We start from the raw sequence: 19,331 nt of genomic DNA on the forward strand, positions 1-19,331 counted from the left end.
CTCACTTGTAATCCCACTGGTCACTGTCACAATTAACATGTCTGTCTAGCTTAGTTACAGTAATGCTGCAGTTTAAGGAGACTGTTGTGGAACTATTATTGATTATTGTTGTTATTACTGTGAAGCGGTGTCTGAATGGATTTGGAGCTTTTTAAAAAATTTTTTTTTCTTTTTAGGGAATCTTAGGGTTTATTTCTCTGCTCTCTCCGTTTAACCTGATGGGTAGTGCAAGCAGCAGTGGTTTGAATTCTGTGCCTTTTGATTTTTAAAGATTAATATGTATCTTCTTTTCTGACATACTGTCACTTTTATGGAACACTTCCACAGTATCTCTCTTGAGGCTTTTCATGTTTAATGTACAATTCACATACCATCCATATTATTCTCTGTGCTCAACCAGAGAAAATCTGCTGATTAGACTAAGAGGTAGTCTTAAGACTTGGTGAAAGAGCATTAAATTTCACTGTTCCCACATCAGGAACTGCATTAATTCGGGAAATCTTCCTAACGTGTGAAGGGATGGTGAATTTACATGGGATGTGCATGGAGTTGCTTTTAAGAATTGCCCTCTGTAGTCAGTGTTGTTGTTTTTTTACATTACATTTCTACTGTAAAGTAATTGATAATTTATGTTGTATATTTTGCATAATTCTTATTTACTGAAATAAATGGTCTGTTAAGTGCATCAGTATATTTGCTGCATCCTCTCAATTAAAAAAAAAAAAAAAGAGAGAGAGAGAAATTCATTCACACACAAGCTGCAGTGGTTTATTAGTTGAAAATATTGCACAGAAAAATTCTTGTGAGAAAACGTATGGAAATTAACAGTGCAGAATAAACTGCTAACAACTTGCCACAGGAAATGAACACACACTTAATGAGAACAAAAATGAAAATATCGGTACAACATGGATACAATATAATCACAACCAAAATCTCCCGGTAGTCACAGTTATTCGCTGTCATTTCCACTAAAGCCACTGAAAGCTTCTGGACTTCATTGTCAGAATACATTAGGAGCACAGCTTTTTCTGCCATGTTCGTGTCACTGACCTCAGCCTCATTTTTGCTGACTTGGTTGAATCTGAGTCATGCTGGGTGGAGCTGACTGCTGCTTAATCATCTGCTATACACAAAGATTCCAGCTGTGCAAAACCACAGATGATCGTGGATTGTTTTACCTTGCTCCCAGCTGCTTTCTTCAAAGTCTGATGATTGATTAATTCACTCCAAGTTAATGTGCAGCGGCTTGGTTCCCACTTTCAATGGCCAGGTCGATCGCCTTCAATTTTACTGCATCATAAGCTTTTCGTTACATATTCAACATGATGAAAGTGTGGGGGCAAAAGTGATGCAGAACTGCATGCTTCAGCATGTGAAAATTTGGATTAAAACATGAACAGTTAACACTGCGACAGTGAGCTCATTCATGAAGAATTCATGAACAGTCAAAGCCTGAGAGCCAGTATGAAACTATGACCAGACTGGAGAATGTGGCAACAAAATGATTTGAGAATGCTGCTAAACACAGGTTCGGAAAAACCACAAACAAGCTGCAATCGTCATTTTAATGGCAGAGGTCAAAGTTTAGGGTAAGATTGTGGCTTATAGTCTGGATTTTAAGGTGTTTGGAAATGACAGCACAGTTTTTTTGATGGCTAGATACATTAATGATTCTTGAATTTTTACCAACTTATGGTTTTTCTTCCTGACAGTTTAATACTGATAATTGTAAGGAAGAATATGTGTGTGTGTGAGGAATGGTTGAATATTTTTTTTAAAAAATGGCATTGGTGGTAATATTTTTGACAGATAATAGATTTGTAGTGTTCTTACCATTTGATTGTGTTATTTCAAGAAAATGTGTTTTTTTCAGATTCGCTGTAGATATTTCTGACACTTGATGACCCCCCTCAAAAAGAAAAAGAAAAAAAAAAAGAGGGGTGGTGGTGGGGTGGGGGGGGTGGGGGGGATGCTTGCTGCCATTCATGATGATCTGCCAGTGTTATAGAAAAGAGTTTACATAAAAAAGTTGGTTTTATTAGTCCTTTTTGATGCTTTGAATGTACAAAAATGTTATGTTCTGTGCTTGAAAGGATGACTGAAAAGGTACAAAATATGTGTTATGTGCTACAATACAAAGAATGATTTACCAAATCATACATGCATATTATGCCCAAGCTGGAGTATTTTCTCTTTTGATAGCCATATTGTCAATCACTGTAAGTGTTAATTGTTTTTGAATGCATTCCAATAGCTATTTTCTGCTGCTGTAAATGAATGAAGAAGAAAAAATAACTTTGCTAATAACTATGACGTTCAGTATGATGAAAACCTACAAAAGTGAAAATCAATTTTAGAAGGAAAACCAGAAGCATTTGAGCTGTCATTTCCTAGAAAATATAATCTTGCAAAAAGTGGAAATGACTTTTAGAAGGATGTTTTAAACAGTAATCTGTCCTTTACTTTAATGACGGCTCATATCTTGACCTTTATTTTGGATGGATGTATTTGAATGGCAGTGCAAACTTTAAACACTGTCTTAGCGGTATTTTAGATGGATGTCTTTTAATAATGCTGGATGCTCTAATTGAAGACTGTCTTGGTTTTTATTTTAGAAGGATGTATTTGAATGAATGTGATTACTTTAAACATCATTTATTTTAAATAAATGTCTTTTGAATGCAATGCATACTTTAATTTGATTAAACAGTCTTGTCTTTTGCGTAAGTATATGAATGTCAGAGCATATATAGAACAGTCTTTTTTAGGTGAATGTCTTTGGATGGCAATGCATACTTTAGTTAAACAGTCTGGGCCTTGAGTTTTAGACGGATGTCTTTGAATGGCAGTGGACACTTTAAACACAATCTTTATTTTAGTTGAATGTCTTTGGTTGGCAGTGAAAACTGAAATTAAACACTCTTGGCCTTAGTTTTAGATGGATGTCTTTGAATGGCAGTGCACACCATAAACACCATTAATTAAAGATGTATGTGAATGGCACAGATACTTAATTAAACACCGTCTGTTTGATGAATAAATGTGAACGGCAGTGCTACCTTCAAACGCTATTTTAGGTGGACCATTGAGTTAAGATGTATGTGAATGGCAGTAGATACTTTAGTTTTAAACACCATCTGTTTGGATGGATGAAAGTAAAGAGCAGTGCTAACTTCAAACACGATTTTAGGCGGATGTGTTTACATGGCAATAGCAAACTTAAGTTAAAACACGGTGTTGATGTGTGTGTTTTGTGCAGAAGCAGCAGAACAGCATGGAGCTGGCGGAAGCCATCAGAGAACTGGAGCAGAGCACAGCGGCGCTGCACTCCACCTACGACACAGACAGCTACAGCTCTGCGCAGGGCTCCAGTGGCTATGCCACTATGGACAGTACACCCTCCAGTTCTGACGACGTCATTCCGCCTGGAGGTAGGTCACAGGGGGAACCCTGTGGGCCACTGTCTTGGTCGTTGTCTTGTGTTGTCTGTTCTGGAATCTGTGTTAAGTCTGTGTGCTGATACCAGAGTCTGTGTTGTCTGTTTTGGAATCTGTGTTCCAAGTCTGTGTGGGTGGTATCAGAGTCTGTTTAGTTCTGGTGATGTGTGAGTGTTAAGTCTGGTGATGCGTAAGTGTTGAATTCTGCTTGAGTCTGGTAATGTGTGAGTGTTGAATTCTGCTTGAGTCTGGTGATGTGTGTGTTGAATTCTGCTTGAGTCAAGTGATGTGTGAGTGTCGAATTCTTCTTGAGTCTGGTGATGTATGAGTGTTGAATTCTTCTTGAGTCTGCTGATGTGTGAGTGTTGAATTCTTCTTGAGTCTGCTGATATGTGAGTGTTGAATTCTGCATTAGTTTTGTGATGTCTGTATTGTTCTGCCTGAGTCTGGTGATACCTTTGCTGTGATACCTTTGCTTTTCTCTTGGTGTGTGATGTGCATGTTTCTTGATATTGTTGATTGCTGTTGGAGTGATAGTTTGTAAAACAGTATATGTTGATTCTTTTTTCCACTTTTTTTTTGTATTGATTTTTCTTTTGCTGATATGTATGACTGAGTATATGGCAGTCTTTCTTCAGATTTTGCTTTTTGAATGATTACCTTGTATTGTCTGTCAGTCCAAAATTTCCATTGTGAAAAAACAACACTTAATTACTTACTGTCTTGAGCTTGCTATTTAAATGTGTTGTCTTTCACTGAGTGTGTATGTTAATCATGGCTGTTGAGCGATGTGTTGGCAAAAGCGCATGGCTGTCAAGACATGTTCACAGAATGTGCGTGGCTGTCGAGGAGGTGTCAGTGTTCATATTTGTCAAAATTGTGTTTCAGTGAGTGTGCATGTTTGTTGAAATATGTTCACTGAGCGTGCTTGGTTGTAAAAAAAAAAAAATGTGTTCACTGAGTATGCATGGTTGTCAAAATGTGTTCACTGGGCATGTGTGGCTGTCAGAATGTGTTCACCAAGTGTGCGAGGTTGTCAAAACACATTTCACTGAGAGCATGTTGTGCACGGTTGTTGAAATGAGCTATGTTCTGCCAAAGTGTTTTGTGTGTGTGTGTGTGTGTGTTGTGCATGCTGACATGGTGGCCCCAAAGCGTGTTGACTGCTGTGCTTTCAGGCTCTGACCCACCCTCTGTGTTGCATGATTCAGAGAAATATTTTACCCTGCCCCGAAGCAGGGAGATGACTGCTACCTTGCGCACTGCATTGTCCTCGGCACGATCCTCGTCAGGTCTGTCTGCACAGAATGGATGGGGTGTATAGGGCTGGAATAGTGGGTTTTTTGTTTGTACAATATGATACAGTGCAGCACAATGCAATGCAGTGCAGTAAAATACAAAACTATACATTACAATATAATACAATACAGTATATGTCTGCACTGAGTTGGATGGATAGGGTAAGAATAGTTTTTTTGTTTTTACAGTTCACTGCAGCACAACACAACACAACACAATAAAACATGTCTGCACAGAATGGGATGGAATGGGCTGGAATAGTTGTTGTTGTTTTTTTCAAGTACATTTATATAATACGATAATACCACAAAATACAGTGCAGTGCTGTACAACACAAAACAACACAGCATAATATAATACAATGTAATACAGTTTACAATAAATACAGTTCATGACTGTCTGCACAGAATGTGGTGGATATGGCTGGAATAGTTTTTTTGTTTGTACAAAACAATGCAACACAAAGCTGTGCAGTGCAGTGCAGTACAACACAACTCAACACAATGAAATAAAATGCAGTAAAATACAGTACCATACAGTACACTATAACCCCCCCCCCCAAAAAAAAAAAACACAACAAAACAAAACAAAAACAAAAACAAACAAAACAAAAACAAGAATACAATAGAATACAACACAGTAAATATAATACAGCACATCTGTATTAATCTGACTGGAAATTAATTGTGCATCCTCAGGCTTGTCATTTATACAAGAGTCCAACGCTTTTTTTTCTTCTTACAAATGGCTAAGGTTAGAGGGTAGAGAGGGCCACTGAGCTCATCTTTACACATCTGTTTGTGAACACTGAAGTAGCTTAACTAGTTATGATCATTGTGATTTTTTTTCAGCATAATTTTTGTGAACTAAGATTTTTTTTTAAGTATGGTTGTTTTGTGTTTTTCTCATGGAGGAGAGGTGAAAATCAAATTTAGTTATACATGTGTCAGTAGAAAGTGGTCTGGGTATGATATACTAGAATGGTTTTCAGGTGGGAAAAAAGTCAAGATGCTATATAAATCTGTTTACTCCCCCTGACTTCCCAACTACTCCATGATCTTCTATTCTTGTACATATATATGTGTGTATATAATTTTATGGGTTTTTTTCAGCAAACAAGTGTAGTATATATAGAATGGATAAGTCTGCATACTTTAATGTGTCCTTGAAACTTAAACCCCTGTTATGTCTTTTTGCAGTCTTCTGATTTCTATCCATGTTTCTTGTTTGTGTCTGATAATACATGTTACAGATTTTCCTCTTTCTTGTACTTGAGTACATATTATGAAGGACTATAGATTTGTTTATGTGTATTTTGCATTAAGCTGTGGGACATTTTCTCTTTTTTAAATTTGTCAGATTGATAGGAACTGTATCATATTACTTTTTGCTCTGATGTTGATAAGTGGCTGTTGTCAGCCTCTTTGCACCTGATAACAAAGAAAATGTTTTTGTAAATTTCTGTCTTATTTCTGCACTTGCACAGACTCTCATAATCATATGCTCTCATGCGTGTGCACTTGCTTTCACTCTCCCTTGAAGGTGTTTAGAGCATGTATAAAAAAGTGGGGTTGGGGAGGAGTTCAGTAGTATTTGTCTTGACCTCTGTTTTTGGGTGGGAGGTGAGTGAAGGGGTTAGCTATTTGTGCGTACTTAAATGTTTTTGGTTTGAATTGAATTTTGGTTTCATTTAATTTGTCAGTCATGTTTTTGCCAGGGGATTCTTCAGCTTTTAATGTGTTGGTGATGGTAGCATTTTTTATCAAAGCCTGCTTCTTATCTGTCATTTGACATCATGGTATTATTAAGGAAGATGACACTGAGTTTATATGGATTACAGTTGCAGACCGGCTTTGGAATTTGCCAAATAATGGTATATATTTTATTCCTGTGCTATGGAACACTTTCTGCTTTAGGAACATGTGTTACTAACAGCCAAATCATTTTCTCAGATATAGAGATAGAATATTAGACAGACAGAGGCATTTGAAACATTGTTGTAGACTGATTGCCTTCAAGTCAAATTGGTCTATAAAATCATTGTGGTTTAGAAATAAAACATTGCATGCCTGACTGTGCCCACTAATTACCTCCTATCTCCCTGTAGGGGCAGACTGAATTATATGACGCAGAGCATAACAAATGAAAATAATAATGGTGTTTCTTTGGGCAGCTGGGACCAACCTGATGCGTCGAGGTTCCATGAACGCCAACAAACCCCCACCCCCTGTGCGCAGAACAGCCTCCATCAGCTACTCCTCAGGTCCTCGCTCCTCGCGCCCCTCCATGCACGGGGAGGGGTTCTATGCCGAGCTTCAGAGTGTGCAGCAGGGCATTCAGGAAAGAAGACTGTCACAGCAGCAGCAGCAGCCGCCGGCCGTGTACTCCAAGTCTGGGCAGCTTCAGCGCCAGCAGAACGTGGACTACCCCTACCAGCAGCCGCCACCAGGGGAGGTGACCACACCCTCCCCCGACACGCTGTCTATGTCATCAGTGTCGTCAGGGGGCACAGATCACTACGCTGTGCCGGTGATCCCCACAGGGACTGGTTCAGCCATCTTTCTGCAGAACCTGAATGCCAAGTTTGCCTCCCTGAACCAGCAGTACCAGGATCCCCAATACCAGCAGCAGTCGGGGACGTATGTGGGGCAGGGTGGGGGGGAGGTGGGCCCTGGGGCTGCCAGCATGATGCCCCCACCATCTGCAGGGCAGGAGCAGAGAGGTCCGGGGCATCAGACGGGGCAGGTGGTTGGATCCTACCCTCCCCAGCAGCAAGGTCACTACTCCCAAGGGCTGGTGACCACCCAGCAGTATGGTCAAGGACTGGCTCAGCAGTACCACAGCCCTCACCCGGCGGGTGGCATGGATGATCTTCCCCCTCCTCCTCTGCCCGAGGAGGACTTCCCCCTTCCTCCCACGGAGCAGGAGTTGGCGGAGATGGAGACAGTGTATGCCAAGCCACCTCCGGTGAACCCCAAGCCCAAAATGACTGGGGACTTGATGAAGGAGTTGAAGAGACGCATGTCCACCGATGAATACTCAAATGTGTAAAGGGAATGGACTGTTCTTTACATGTGATAGCTGTCCTGGTTTGGTTCTAGAGCTGGTTTTCTTTCTTTCTTTCTTTCTTTCTTTCTTTTTTCTTTTAATATTTTTTAGATACTGAACTCGTTTGAATGGTTATGCTTAAACGAGTATTGGGAAAGAAAGAGCTCAACTTACACAAGGTGCGAAGAAGGATTTGCATTTATCTTCATACGGATGGATTTCTGACAATTCTGAAGACTGTTTTAATCTGCTTTATGCCAGTCTTATCTGGGGAGTTCTGAATACTCAGCATAAAACAAAGGAATCCATTAGGGCCATTGTAAATAATTGAGATGGTGTTTGGTTTCAATGTATGCTCATTGAATATTCTGTTATATTTACCTTTACTCTTGAGAATGGTACAATCATCTGAATGACTGAAAATCTGTTTTTATTTTAGGTGAGAGTCGTTTTGAAAAAGAAAAAAAATTGAAGTTTGCAGGTTTTTATGAACCAAGTACTTTTTTCTTTCAGTTTGACACATTCTAGAACAGTATTACATTTTTAGAGTCATAGTACATTAGTATCCATCCAGTCCAGAATGTTTACTGATCTTTTAAATCCATTCAGAAAAAGATTCACAAGATGGAAAGACAGTGATGAACTGGATGTGTTCTTTTATTCCATCAAGGTAACATTAATTTCAAGCCAAAAGATATTCCCACAAAACTTTTAAAGCAGAGCCTTTTTGGCCACAAATAATTCAGTGGCAGAGGGAAAGAGGGAAAAAAGTATTGCTGTTGTTTGATTCAGAGAATAATTTCAAGGTGGATCAATTAATGCCAAATACGTCCACAAGCATGGGTCATCAGTGTCAAAGAAGTAAGACAGGCAAGTTCAAGGATGATTTAAAGGCACAACCTTTTTCATGTTTTTTTTTTGTTTTTTGTTTGTTTGTTTTTTAATTTTTTTTTTTTTTTTTTTACTGAAGTTGGACCCATAGACTTATCTGCTGAAATGGCTCGCTCTGTTTCAAATATCACACATGACATCTTGCTCATTTTCACACATCTTCAGTCTTAGATAAAATGAAAAGAAAAAGAGATACATAACTGTATATAGGCTGCAGATTGGATGATTTGTATCACTACTGTGTGCAGAATATTACTCGTTTTGAAGACATCACTGCTCCAGCAGAGAGGGTCATGTTCTCTTTGTTTATTGGATGTGTATCAGTCGACATCTTACATTAAAATGCTTAAATGAATTTTAGAAATAAGGACGAGTCTTGCATACTTATCAAACTTTATAGGCTGGAAACTTTTGTGGCTATTTTAGTGGAAAATGGAGCTTAATCAAGGGATTATTATTCTATGGTCTTGCAAATTTTGAAATGAAAAAACCCAGAATTTCTTTTGCTTGAAAAATGGTCACGACTTTTACCCATGAATTCTAAGACAACAGTTCAGTTACCATCTGTTACTTTAGACTTGAAAGAGAAATCCTGGCTTTGTGAACTCTTCACTTTGTCTTGATTTTCAGCATGCAGATCATTCCATTCTGTCAATACTGAAACTGTCATTGCTCATTACATCATCTCTCTCGCTCCAGTGACTGGCAGAAATATTTCATTTTACTATGGGTATGTGTGGGAACATGTTCACAAATGCACAAACTATGTTTGAGAGAGAGAAAAAAAGTGAGAGAGAGAAAAATTTAAGCAGTCAGCACAGTGATGAAAGTATGCCGTCTCTTGTCAGATGATTTTATTGCATTAATCTTGATGGCCATCCCATTAACTGTGCTGCTCACTCACTTGTTCATTTCATTTTTTATTGTTGAATTATTTAACAAATATTACGTACCGTGTTTGTGAGCACATGTGAGTGAGTGAGAATGTGTCTGTGTCAAATGATAAGTATATCTGTCAAATAGAAATGACATAATGAGAGTGCATCAGTTCAAATAGTTTATTGCCCAGCTGTCTGGAAGCCATCTGATTAAGGTTTTCTCAAAGTCACTGGCTTCAGTCTGCTGAGTTGTTCACTTCTCAGTGAAAAAGCCAAGGGAATGGGCTGAAAACAAATGTGTAATTGAAATGACAGGTTGTCTGGACACAGGTTTCTTTGGAGGCTACGTTCATTTCAGTTTTGGATTTCACTTCTGCACAAAAACTGCCATTTATGTTGAATGGAGATGTCATTCTCACCATGAGTTTCATGTGCATACTTACTGCCCATTATGTCCTGTGGCATGCAGGGCAGTCTCGTGTGCATATTTACTTGCTTTTGAATTTGAGGAATTAGCATAGCAAATATATATATGCATGTTACTGGTATACACAGAGCATGCTCTCTCTTTTACATGTGTGCATGCATGCTCACATGCACTTTTGCATTAATGTACACACATGTTCACAGGATTCAGACTAGCATCTGAACACACGTGCTTGGTCATAGATCTGTTTTTGTCTGGTGCACAAATAGTAAGCTTTCCTGGATTTTTAGGACATCAAACCATTTGACTAACCTGTGCTTTTTTTTTTTTTATTGGGGGGACGAGGAGGAGGGGCTATAGGGGTATGGTGGCCCAGTGTATTGTATTCTGATCATGAAAAATAAAAGTATTCTCGAAGCAGTCTCCATGAAATCGTTGAATTTGGACAGATCATGCCTATAAATGCTCTTGGACTGGAGAAACCTTTGAATTATTTGGCTGTATTGCCAAAGGAACAAAGAGAGCTTAGTGTTGACAGTACTTTTAACTGCCTCTTTCAGGTGTTAAAGTTTTAAACAGTATACTTTTTTGTTGTTGTTGTTTTTGTAGCCAAGATACACTTGTTTTAAAGTTTAGCCTAAGTGTGTGTATTTCTGAAGTCTGGTGAAGTCCTGTGTAAAGATCTGTAGAACAGGATCATTACGTACACATACCTTTGCATTTAAAAGAATGGTATTTGAGGGAGGTGATTTTTTTTTTTTTTGGGGGGGGGGGGGGGGGGGGGGGGGGGGGGGGGGCGGGTGCTCATACAAGTCACAAATATTCCTAAATATCTCTTACTTGGAAAGTCAGATATTTCTTAACGTCTCTTGCTAGGCAAGTCACATATTTCTTAATGCCTCCTGCTGTTTACAGATTTGCTCAGAATAGACTCTTGTCTTCTGCGTACACTTTTGCCATGAATGTGCACTTGTCTTGACATGTACCTGATGAATAGTTAGTCTCTTTAGTGTTCAAACTGTCATGGACTTGATAATCATTGATCTCATTATTCAGCGTGCCTTGTACTTTACACATTGCCAACCTATTCCTGAACCAATAAAGCTAACAGTCATTGACACCGTCAGTGCAGTTATTATTGTTTCTTTTTTTTTTTTGTACAATGAAATACAAATTATGACCACAGTACTTTGTACTAATATACATACATTTTTCAGTTCTTTTGATTTAAAAAAAAAAAACCCAACGGATTTGTATACATGCATACTCCTATTTTTGTATGGTGAATTTATTCTTCATGATGATGTTGCATCATTGTGTGTTTTTTTCTTTTTCCGGTAGTGCCTTATGCTGTCTAACCAAGGTAGATGTAGTCATTCATTTTGTTTTCTTAACTTAGAATCCTGCTGTGTGCAAGCTATATGTATGGTTTCAGATTTCTTACATATATATATATATATTTTTTTTTAATAATTTTTTTTGTTTAAATATGAAAAGATAGGGTTAGTTAATTATCATCGGTGAATGGATGATAGTTAATTATCATCAGTGAATGGATGATGAGAAAGAAACGTCGCCTGTCTTTTCATGCCAAGTACTTGAATGGATCATTGTCTGCATTTACATGCACCTGAACAATTCGGTTGCATTTGATTTTTTAAGAGGCGTTTTAATCATGATTTGAAATCTTAATCTTAGTTTAGATACTCATGGTTACTTATAGCTTTGATTTTTTATTGTTTATTTCCTTATGCTTTTGAGGTGGAAGTATTTGTTAGACTGCTTCCTTTTCCCTGTTTAGGGCTTTTGTCTTCATTTTCTCTTTATTTTGTTAGTGGTTTTTGTGACTTACAAATATTCCTTGCAAGGGAAGCTAAAATTTTAACTGTTTAGAATCATTACATATTTCGAACAAAGCAGTTGAATTTTTCGCAGGGAGAATGGGTGCAGAATAGACATCCGACAGATTATTTTTTGAGGAATCCTTTACTGGAGAAAATACGTAATATGAAACGTTAACACACATAATTTTTTTCCTGGAGGAATGCATAAATGAAATGTTCAAAGACAAGCCTTAAGGATTGAAACATGAGAGTGAAGAATATCAGTACTCAGTGACTGGCACGCAGACAGAAAAATATGTATGTATTCACACATCCTGTCTTGCATATTACAATATACCTTGCATTTAATGTTTTAGTCCCTTCACCCTCTCTGCATGCATTCTACACAGTATGTTTTCTTACTGTTTTAGTTTTGCGTATTTACTATCCTGATCAGCAAACTATCCTCTAGGTGCATGGACATAGACAGCCCGTATCATATACTTGTATTGGGTGCACATTGAATGCTGTCAAGATAGGAGGCAGAAGACCGGAAGAGAATAAAGGAGCCCGTTAGCACTTGGTACGCTGCATTTTTCACATCTTAATTGCTGTTTGTTTTCTCAGACTTTGAGTGTTTAAAGGAACTGACGACATAACGAGTGGTTTCAACCTTCTTGTTCAAGAGGACTATTTCAACCTCATGCAAATCGCCCCGTCCATGTGAAACACATTGCCTAAACCGATGGCCAAAAAATGTAAGATTGCGTCCTGTGTGTTTCAACATGATTTTACGTCTGGTTTTTGAGATCTGCATCATGTTTTGAAGACTTCCGTGTTGTCAAGAGTTAATGGGACAGCTGATTGAGTTGAATGATGGTACTCTGTGTTCCTCCTGACTCCCACCGCTACATTCAGATTTGCTTCCATACTCTGACAGAAGTGCCTAGGTCTGGTATTGCTGGCTCTCTTGATTCTTTGAGAAGAATGTTTCTGCACGATGTCAACCACTGTTCTCCTTTGTCAAATTCATATTTGTAGTTTCAAGCCTTGCTCTCCCCTCATTACCCTCCACTTTCAAAAAAACAAAACGACAAAAAAAATTGAGAGTACATGTACTGGATTGAAATATGCTTAGCAGGGCTCCTTAATTAGAAGACTGAACCTGTTCTGAGTTATTGTCAGTTGCGCATTGCTTCATGCACTGTTCCTGGAGTGTCTTATCTTAATACATGTAGCTACTTTGCCATTGAAAGATTTCTGAAATAAGATGTTGGTTTTTGATAATATCATAATCCCTCTTTTTGCTCCTGGAGGAAAAAGTAAAATTGTATGGCGAACAATTCATAGTACAGGTATCTTGATTTTCTTTTATGTTATTATATTTTTTGTGTCATTTTATTTGTTTGACCTAGTAAAAAAGATTTTGACAAAAAATGAAAATAAATCATGTTGCAGGCTTGGATGCTATTTCTTTCCCCCGAAACATGGGAATAATAAAGATGCTTTTCTTATTGATAATCTGTAATCTAATGGATAAGCCACCAGTCAGTTACAGCCAAATCATAAGGCCTTGTAATTTGATGAAATCACTGCAAATATCTTCTTAAAAATGTTTCATCTATCTCATACTTAAGTTATGTGTGTGTGTGTGTGTTCGGAATTTGGGAGAGAGGGTAGCAGTGTGCATGTGGAGTGTTTGTGCATGTGAATGAGTAAGTGATTTGAGGGGTGAAGTGTTGAGCATGCAAGCAAAGGTCACACCATTATGCCTGAACTTTTGTTTTTGTGTCTTGTACCGAATGCAAGGCAAACAAAAGGATGAGATTGATGGAAGCACTATGCACTGATCCATACTAGGGACAGCATTTCTGTCTTAGTACCACTTTTTCTGAATTTGTTTTTTATGCAGCTGTCCATTTGATGATACATGCATAAGTTTGTATGAGCTGTATTCCACTGCTATATGACCATAAAGTTTTGACTGTGACATTGTGATGCTGTGTCATCGTGATGCTTCTGTACACTGAAATGTATTTGAGTATGAGAATATGCATGTCATTAAGTAGATAATCATCCTGGTGTTCTTCTTGCAATGGTGTAGGTTTTTTTTGTTTGTGTGTGTGTGTGTGTGTATGTGTGTGTACATGTAAAAAAAAAAAAGAAAATTATTTATACTGTTTGTTGTCGTGATACGTGTGATTTGGGTCAAAACAAGTCTTCATTTCTAATGGACTCAAATGGATTTGTATTTTGTTGTTTTTTTAAATGATGGAAGGTGCCGAATTTTTTTCTTCTTGTTTTATTTGATTGGTATTAATGAGCTAAGGAGAGTAAATTCACATTTTTGTTGCTTAATCTCATTCCATTTTTTCAAACTTAGTGTGATAAGTCTTTCTTTTATGATCTTTTTTTGGGTTTTGTGTTGATTTGTTGTTGGTTCTTCTTGAAAAAGGCAATAACTCCCTGCCCCTCGTCTACCCACCTGACTTTGTATTATTCTTTTTTTTTTTTTTTTTTTTTTTTTTTTAAAGTAAAGTGATCGGGGAAAAAAAATATCTGCCTTCTACAATTGTATTTTTCTGTCTTTCAAGCATTCTTGTTCATACACACAAAAATATACGTACATTTTCTGGACTGTACAGACATTAGCAAGTTGGATAATGCAACAGACACTGATGGCACTTTAAATATTTGTTTGGTTGTTGGGTAATGTCAGAAGACATGAATAAGATTTTCTGTGCATTTGTTATTAATATTAGTATTATTATTATTATTTTAAAAGTCTTATTGTTGTTACCAATTTTTCTTTTGTAAGCTAAAAGAGCTTCTGGTTTGGCCCCATAATGTTAATGTTATGCTATTTCATTCTGTAAAAGTTTGACTAAAATCTTGGCTTTGCTATTCAGGACACAGGACTGCACGTTTTATGCCATTGGCTTCTGTAAACCCTGTTTAAACACTATTCAAGATTTTGTGTACCAAATGCCAAATTAACAGGTAAAAACCAAACCAAACCTGAAGCACAGTTACCATTGAATCACAGAGGAAGAGAGGGACTTCACTGAGTGGCTGTCTCAGTGTGAAGACTGACCATTGATGCTGTGTAGTCAGTGTGAGCACGGCCCGACATTTGAATGAGTCAGTCTGTTGACTCAGACTTGCTAACAGTTGTATCTGTCTTGATATAATGGAGGAATATTGCTGCGTGTTATACTGTACAGCTGTGTGTTTCTATCTGGCTTGGTTGCCAACATACATCCACGACTGCAAAATTGTAAAAAGGAATCCTTGAACCCTCTAAATTGTATATATCACTTGTGTAGATGAGTGAAATTTTCTTTTCTTTTCTTTTTTTTATATTATATATAATATGTTACTCTTCAATCAGGAGCCTGTGTCTGTACACATCATAAAAAATATTATTATATGTAATTTTGTGTGTCCATTCAGTTTATTTATATCAGATTCAGTTGTTGTTTTTCCAGTTTCTTGATCTATTTGATGCTCTTCCCTCACCCTTTCAATGAGATATGATGATGGACACCAGCTTCACTTCTAGTCAATGTAAAGTTCTCGTCTGTGCAAGTGTATTCTGTCTGCACATTTGTAATGTGCAAAATTCTAATCCATATTATGAACTGCTGATGAAATAATTATGCATATACAGGTGCCAACATGTGTGTATGCAGTTGCAACTACAACGACGAGTCATGCCACCATGTGTACAACAAAGTGACAAATTTCCAGAATGTGTGCGTTGTATTTTTTGCTGTTGTTTTCTTTCTACTTACCATCAAGTATTTAGTGTTGTTAGGACTTGATGATCGAATGACATGATGTAGAAGTTTGTACCACATTTGTAGGGAAATGATAGGGTTATAGCTTATATGTGTAAGGAGGTTTTTTTTGTAGATTTGACCGAGGTTGTATTGTATCAGCAAATGTAATTCATCATAGGTTTTTATGTTTATTTTTTCCTGATAATGCAGTTTTTATGTACAGCTGTACTGATGGAAATTGAATATATGTTTCACAACATGTATTCTTGAAATATGTATTTTTCATGGGTTTTCTGGAAACAGCAAACAGAGGCAAACAGTGGTAAAAGCGGAAGAATTGGAGTATGGAAAGATATTTAGCGAGATGTTTTAGTTGATATTTAGTTTGAAAAAAAAGTTCATGATGAATTGTGTTATTATTTTTGGTCAGTTCAGTCCAATGAATTAAGGTGTCCAAAACAACTTTGGAGAAAAAAAACTTGACTCTGAAAGAATGACATCTTTGGAATAATGATGATATTTGTTCCAACACATTCCTGTGTATTGCTATTTTCTCCACATTCTTGTTTCACTATCAGACGTTTTCCACCCCTTATTGAATAGAGCATTGTGGCTTTTAGAAAGGAAAGTAGTTAGGATCTACGTCAGAGGTGTTGCTTGCATGTGTGATGAGGTAATTGCATGCAGTTTTGTTTTTGTTTTTTTTTTTGGGGGGGGGGGGCTTTAAAAAAGAGTGGTGTGTACAATGCTAAGTTTGGCTGTTACAAATGTAGCGTACATTTACAGTCAAATGTGGAGGAAATTTTTGTTTCTTTCATTTCCAGCAGTCAAGTATTGCCTTTTTTTTTCTTCCCATGATCCTACTTAACATGGATTGTTTTGTGTTCCTGCAATAGCAAGATCTATTTACTTCTGACGTAATTACTTCAAAACAAGACCAGTGAGTTTTCAGAACTAAGCGTTCATAGAAAGGTAGAGTATTTCTTAGGGCTGTTTTTGGCACTTCATGAACAGGCCCTAGTTGAACAAAGCCACTCTGGTAAGCACAACTGCACATGCCAGCCTGGTTTTCCTTAGGCAGTTGTTGTATGGCATATGCACAACTTGGGAATAAAGTGTGTGCTTTTATGAGAACGGATGTTAGATAGTCTGATAAGTGGTGGAGACTTTTCCAGTTGTAGGGTTTTTATTTTTACCTTACCAACCTGAGACATTGCAGATGCATTGACTGGAATTTGTGTATGCTACACAAACTAAGACTGTGTGGATATATAAACTACATTTTTTCCAGGCTTTTTTTTCTTTTCTTTTTTTGGCTAGTGTGTGGTTGCATGTGTTCTAGCAGGGTAGGGGACTGGGTGTTTTAGGATTGCAAATTAATAAACTACAGTTGCTTTTGGGGTTCCAGTGCAGATGTTGAACAAGCATCCAAATCTTACATAGCAGTGCTGAAGAGATTCCATGCCTTCACAGTGAATATGTTTTGCTTTGTGTGGGTCAGTTAGTCATGGCACCTGGCAGTGCAAAAACTACAAAAGAAGGAGACTGGTAATGCTGTAGCTTGTCATATGTACATTTTATCAGTTGTTTGATAGGTGCTGGTGTCGTTGATTTTGTTGCTGGTCTAGTGGGACAGAAACTCTCACTCTTGCTTGTGTTGCCTGCTTTTTGAAATGTAGCTCTTCGTTTTTACGTGCAGTGAAATGTGGTTCAGCCTTAATAGCTTTTCTATGCATGATTATTGTTTGTGTGTCTTTGTTTTTAAGATTTTTGCTGTTGTTGTTAGAATTTTTGGAGAAGGTACTCACACAAATTTACATAACACCGTATTCCCAGACGCAGATTTGGGCATGCATATGCACCTTCATAACATGCGCATGTAAACACACACACACACACACACACACACACACACTCAATCGCACACACACTCATACTCATTCTTTCTCAGTCATTCTGTCTGCATGCATACACATCAAACACCTGCATAAGACTGCATACAGTTAGTGCACTCAGACATTGAAATGTATTCTCAGATGCCCCCCCCACCCCCTCTTTTTCCTCACATCCCCTTTCTCTCTCCCCCCCCCCACCCCCACCAAAAAAAAGGCTAAACCTAGCATGACCCAAGAGAAATCTTTGTTGTCCATATGTATTTTTTGTGATATGTTTTTAGATTGCAAATAGATACAACAAAAACACAAGTCTCGCCATTTATTTTTCATTTCACAAAAAAATGGGGATGTCCAAGTGACATCCTTGAGCTCTTTGTGATGGAAAGTGCAGTTTTCATTTAGCATACAAATGGCCTGGCAACTTGAGAAAAGGATGTTGCTGGTACCATGCCATCTTTCACGCATTTCATCATTTGTTGTTTACATGATCTCATTTGAAAGCAATAACACTTTAAGTGATCAGAAAAAAAAGTTAGCTAGCTGACTGTTGTTGTTCGTTTCCTATTTAATTTTTGTAACTTAGTTTAGAAGTGGGTTTTTTTTGTTGTTTTTTTCGAAGTACTTTTTAAACTTTTTTTTTTTTTTTTTTTTATCAAGCATTCAGCTTAGAATAGTGTATGGATGTTTGTTTTGACCAATTAGGATGGCTTCTTTTTTGTTATTTGTATGTTTAATCTTGAGTATATTTAGGTTCAGTGCTGCAGAAAAACACAAACACTAGCCAGGTCGTAGTTAAGATTACAGACATTTATTAAAGCCTGATGTTGAACACATTACATTTGAATGACTCACCCTATCCCAGTCCTTTAAAGATGAGAAAGGACAGGTACATTTTCGGTGTTACAAATTGTAAATGTTATATTTCTGGGCTTTTGTTTCCTGTTTGATAATGGATTTTTTTTTTCTTCTTCACTTGGATACACACATGCTCAGTACACTCACACTTTAGCATTTTATCCATTTTGGTATTCCTTTTTGCTTTGCTAGCCAATATATATATATATTTTTTTTTTCCTCCCCAGATTATTCACTGATGTTTTTTTTTTCTCTTGACAAGATGTCACACTTTTGAGTGTGTGTGGGGAGGGTGACTGTTTTGCTTATTTCCCTTCCCATGAAGTGAGAGTTTGCTTTTTGTGCTGTTCTTGAGTGTCCCTTACATAATGTAATATATTCACTTTAATGTACCTTTTTTTTCATCCTGTCAGAACTCCTGTGGACTGGTAATGGAGACAGGGGGCATCTCCTGATTTACTTGCTAAAGTGTGTTGAGTGATTTTCCTGTGCAATCTTTACCCTTTCTTTGAGAAACTTTTTGGTAACTGTTATGAGCGTATTGCTGTCATTCAGGAGTACGGTGTTTCTTGGTTTAAAGGTTTTGAAATGGCCATCGTGTGGCCAAGGCAATTAATTTTTTTTTTTAAAGCGCCATGACCCCCATTTTCTATAAATTCTCAGCTTGAAACTTCCTGTTTTCTATTGCTCTGTTTCTGGCTTTTATCTTTTTGTTCAGTGGTCTCTTCCTTTATCTTGTTCTCTTCTTCTGCCTTGCCAGTCATTCACCTTTTTTTTTTTTTTTTTTTTCCTAGAAAGTTTAATATTAAAAAAAATCTTTTGTCTGGACTCGATAATAAAGTATTCTTACTCAGTATCTTAATTTTTTTTGTGCATGTGTGTGTGCCCAGGACATTGTGAGGTGCATGCTGGCATTTTTTATTTTATTTTATATGCCTTTTGTGATTTTTCAGCTATCATTGTGTTTGTATTAAGGTTTTTTTTGTGGGTTTT

The 19,331-nt window shown here is 37.4% G+C and overlaps 1 protein-coding gene across 1 annotated transcript in view; it reads left to right on the plus strand.

The window, feature by feature from the left end:
* LOC143285839 (uncharacterized) overlaps positions 1-10,311 on the plus strand; it is a 37,207-nt gene extending 26,896 nt beyond the window's left edge. Inside the window, exons 13-14 of the mRNA XM_076593274.1 lie at positions 3,263-3,434; positions 6,913-10,311. Of these exons, the coding sequence (XP_076449389.1) occupies positions 3,263-3,434; positions 6,913-7,790 (1,050 nt within the window). The 3' untranslated portion in view covers positions 7,791-10,311. The remainder of the gene's footprint in view (positions 1-3,262; positions 3,435-6,912) is intronic.
* Positions 10,312-19,331: the final 9,020 nt, after the last annotated feature.

Source organism: Babylonia areolata, chromosome 9, assembly GCF_041734735.1.
Source record: "Babylonia areolata isolate BAREFJ2019XMU chromosome 9, ASM4173473v1, whole genome shotgun sequence".
Taxonomy (NCBI): Eukaryota; Metazoa; Mollusca; class Gastropoda; order Neogastropoda; family Buccinidae; genus Babylonia; species Babylonia areolata.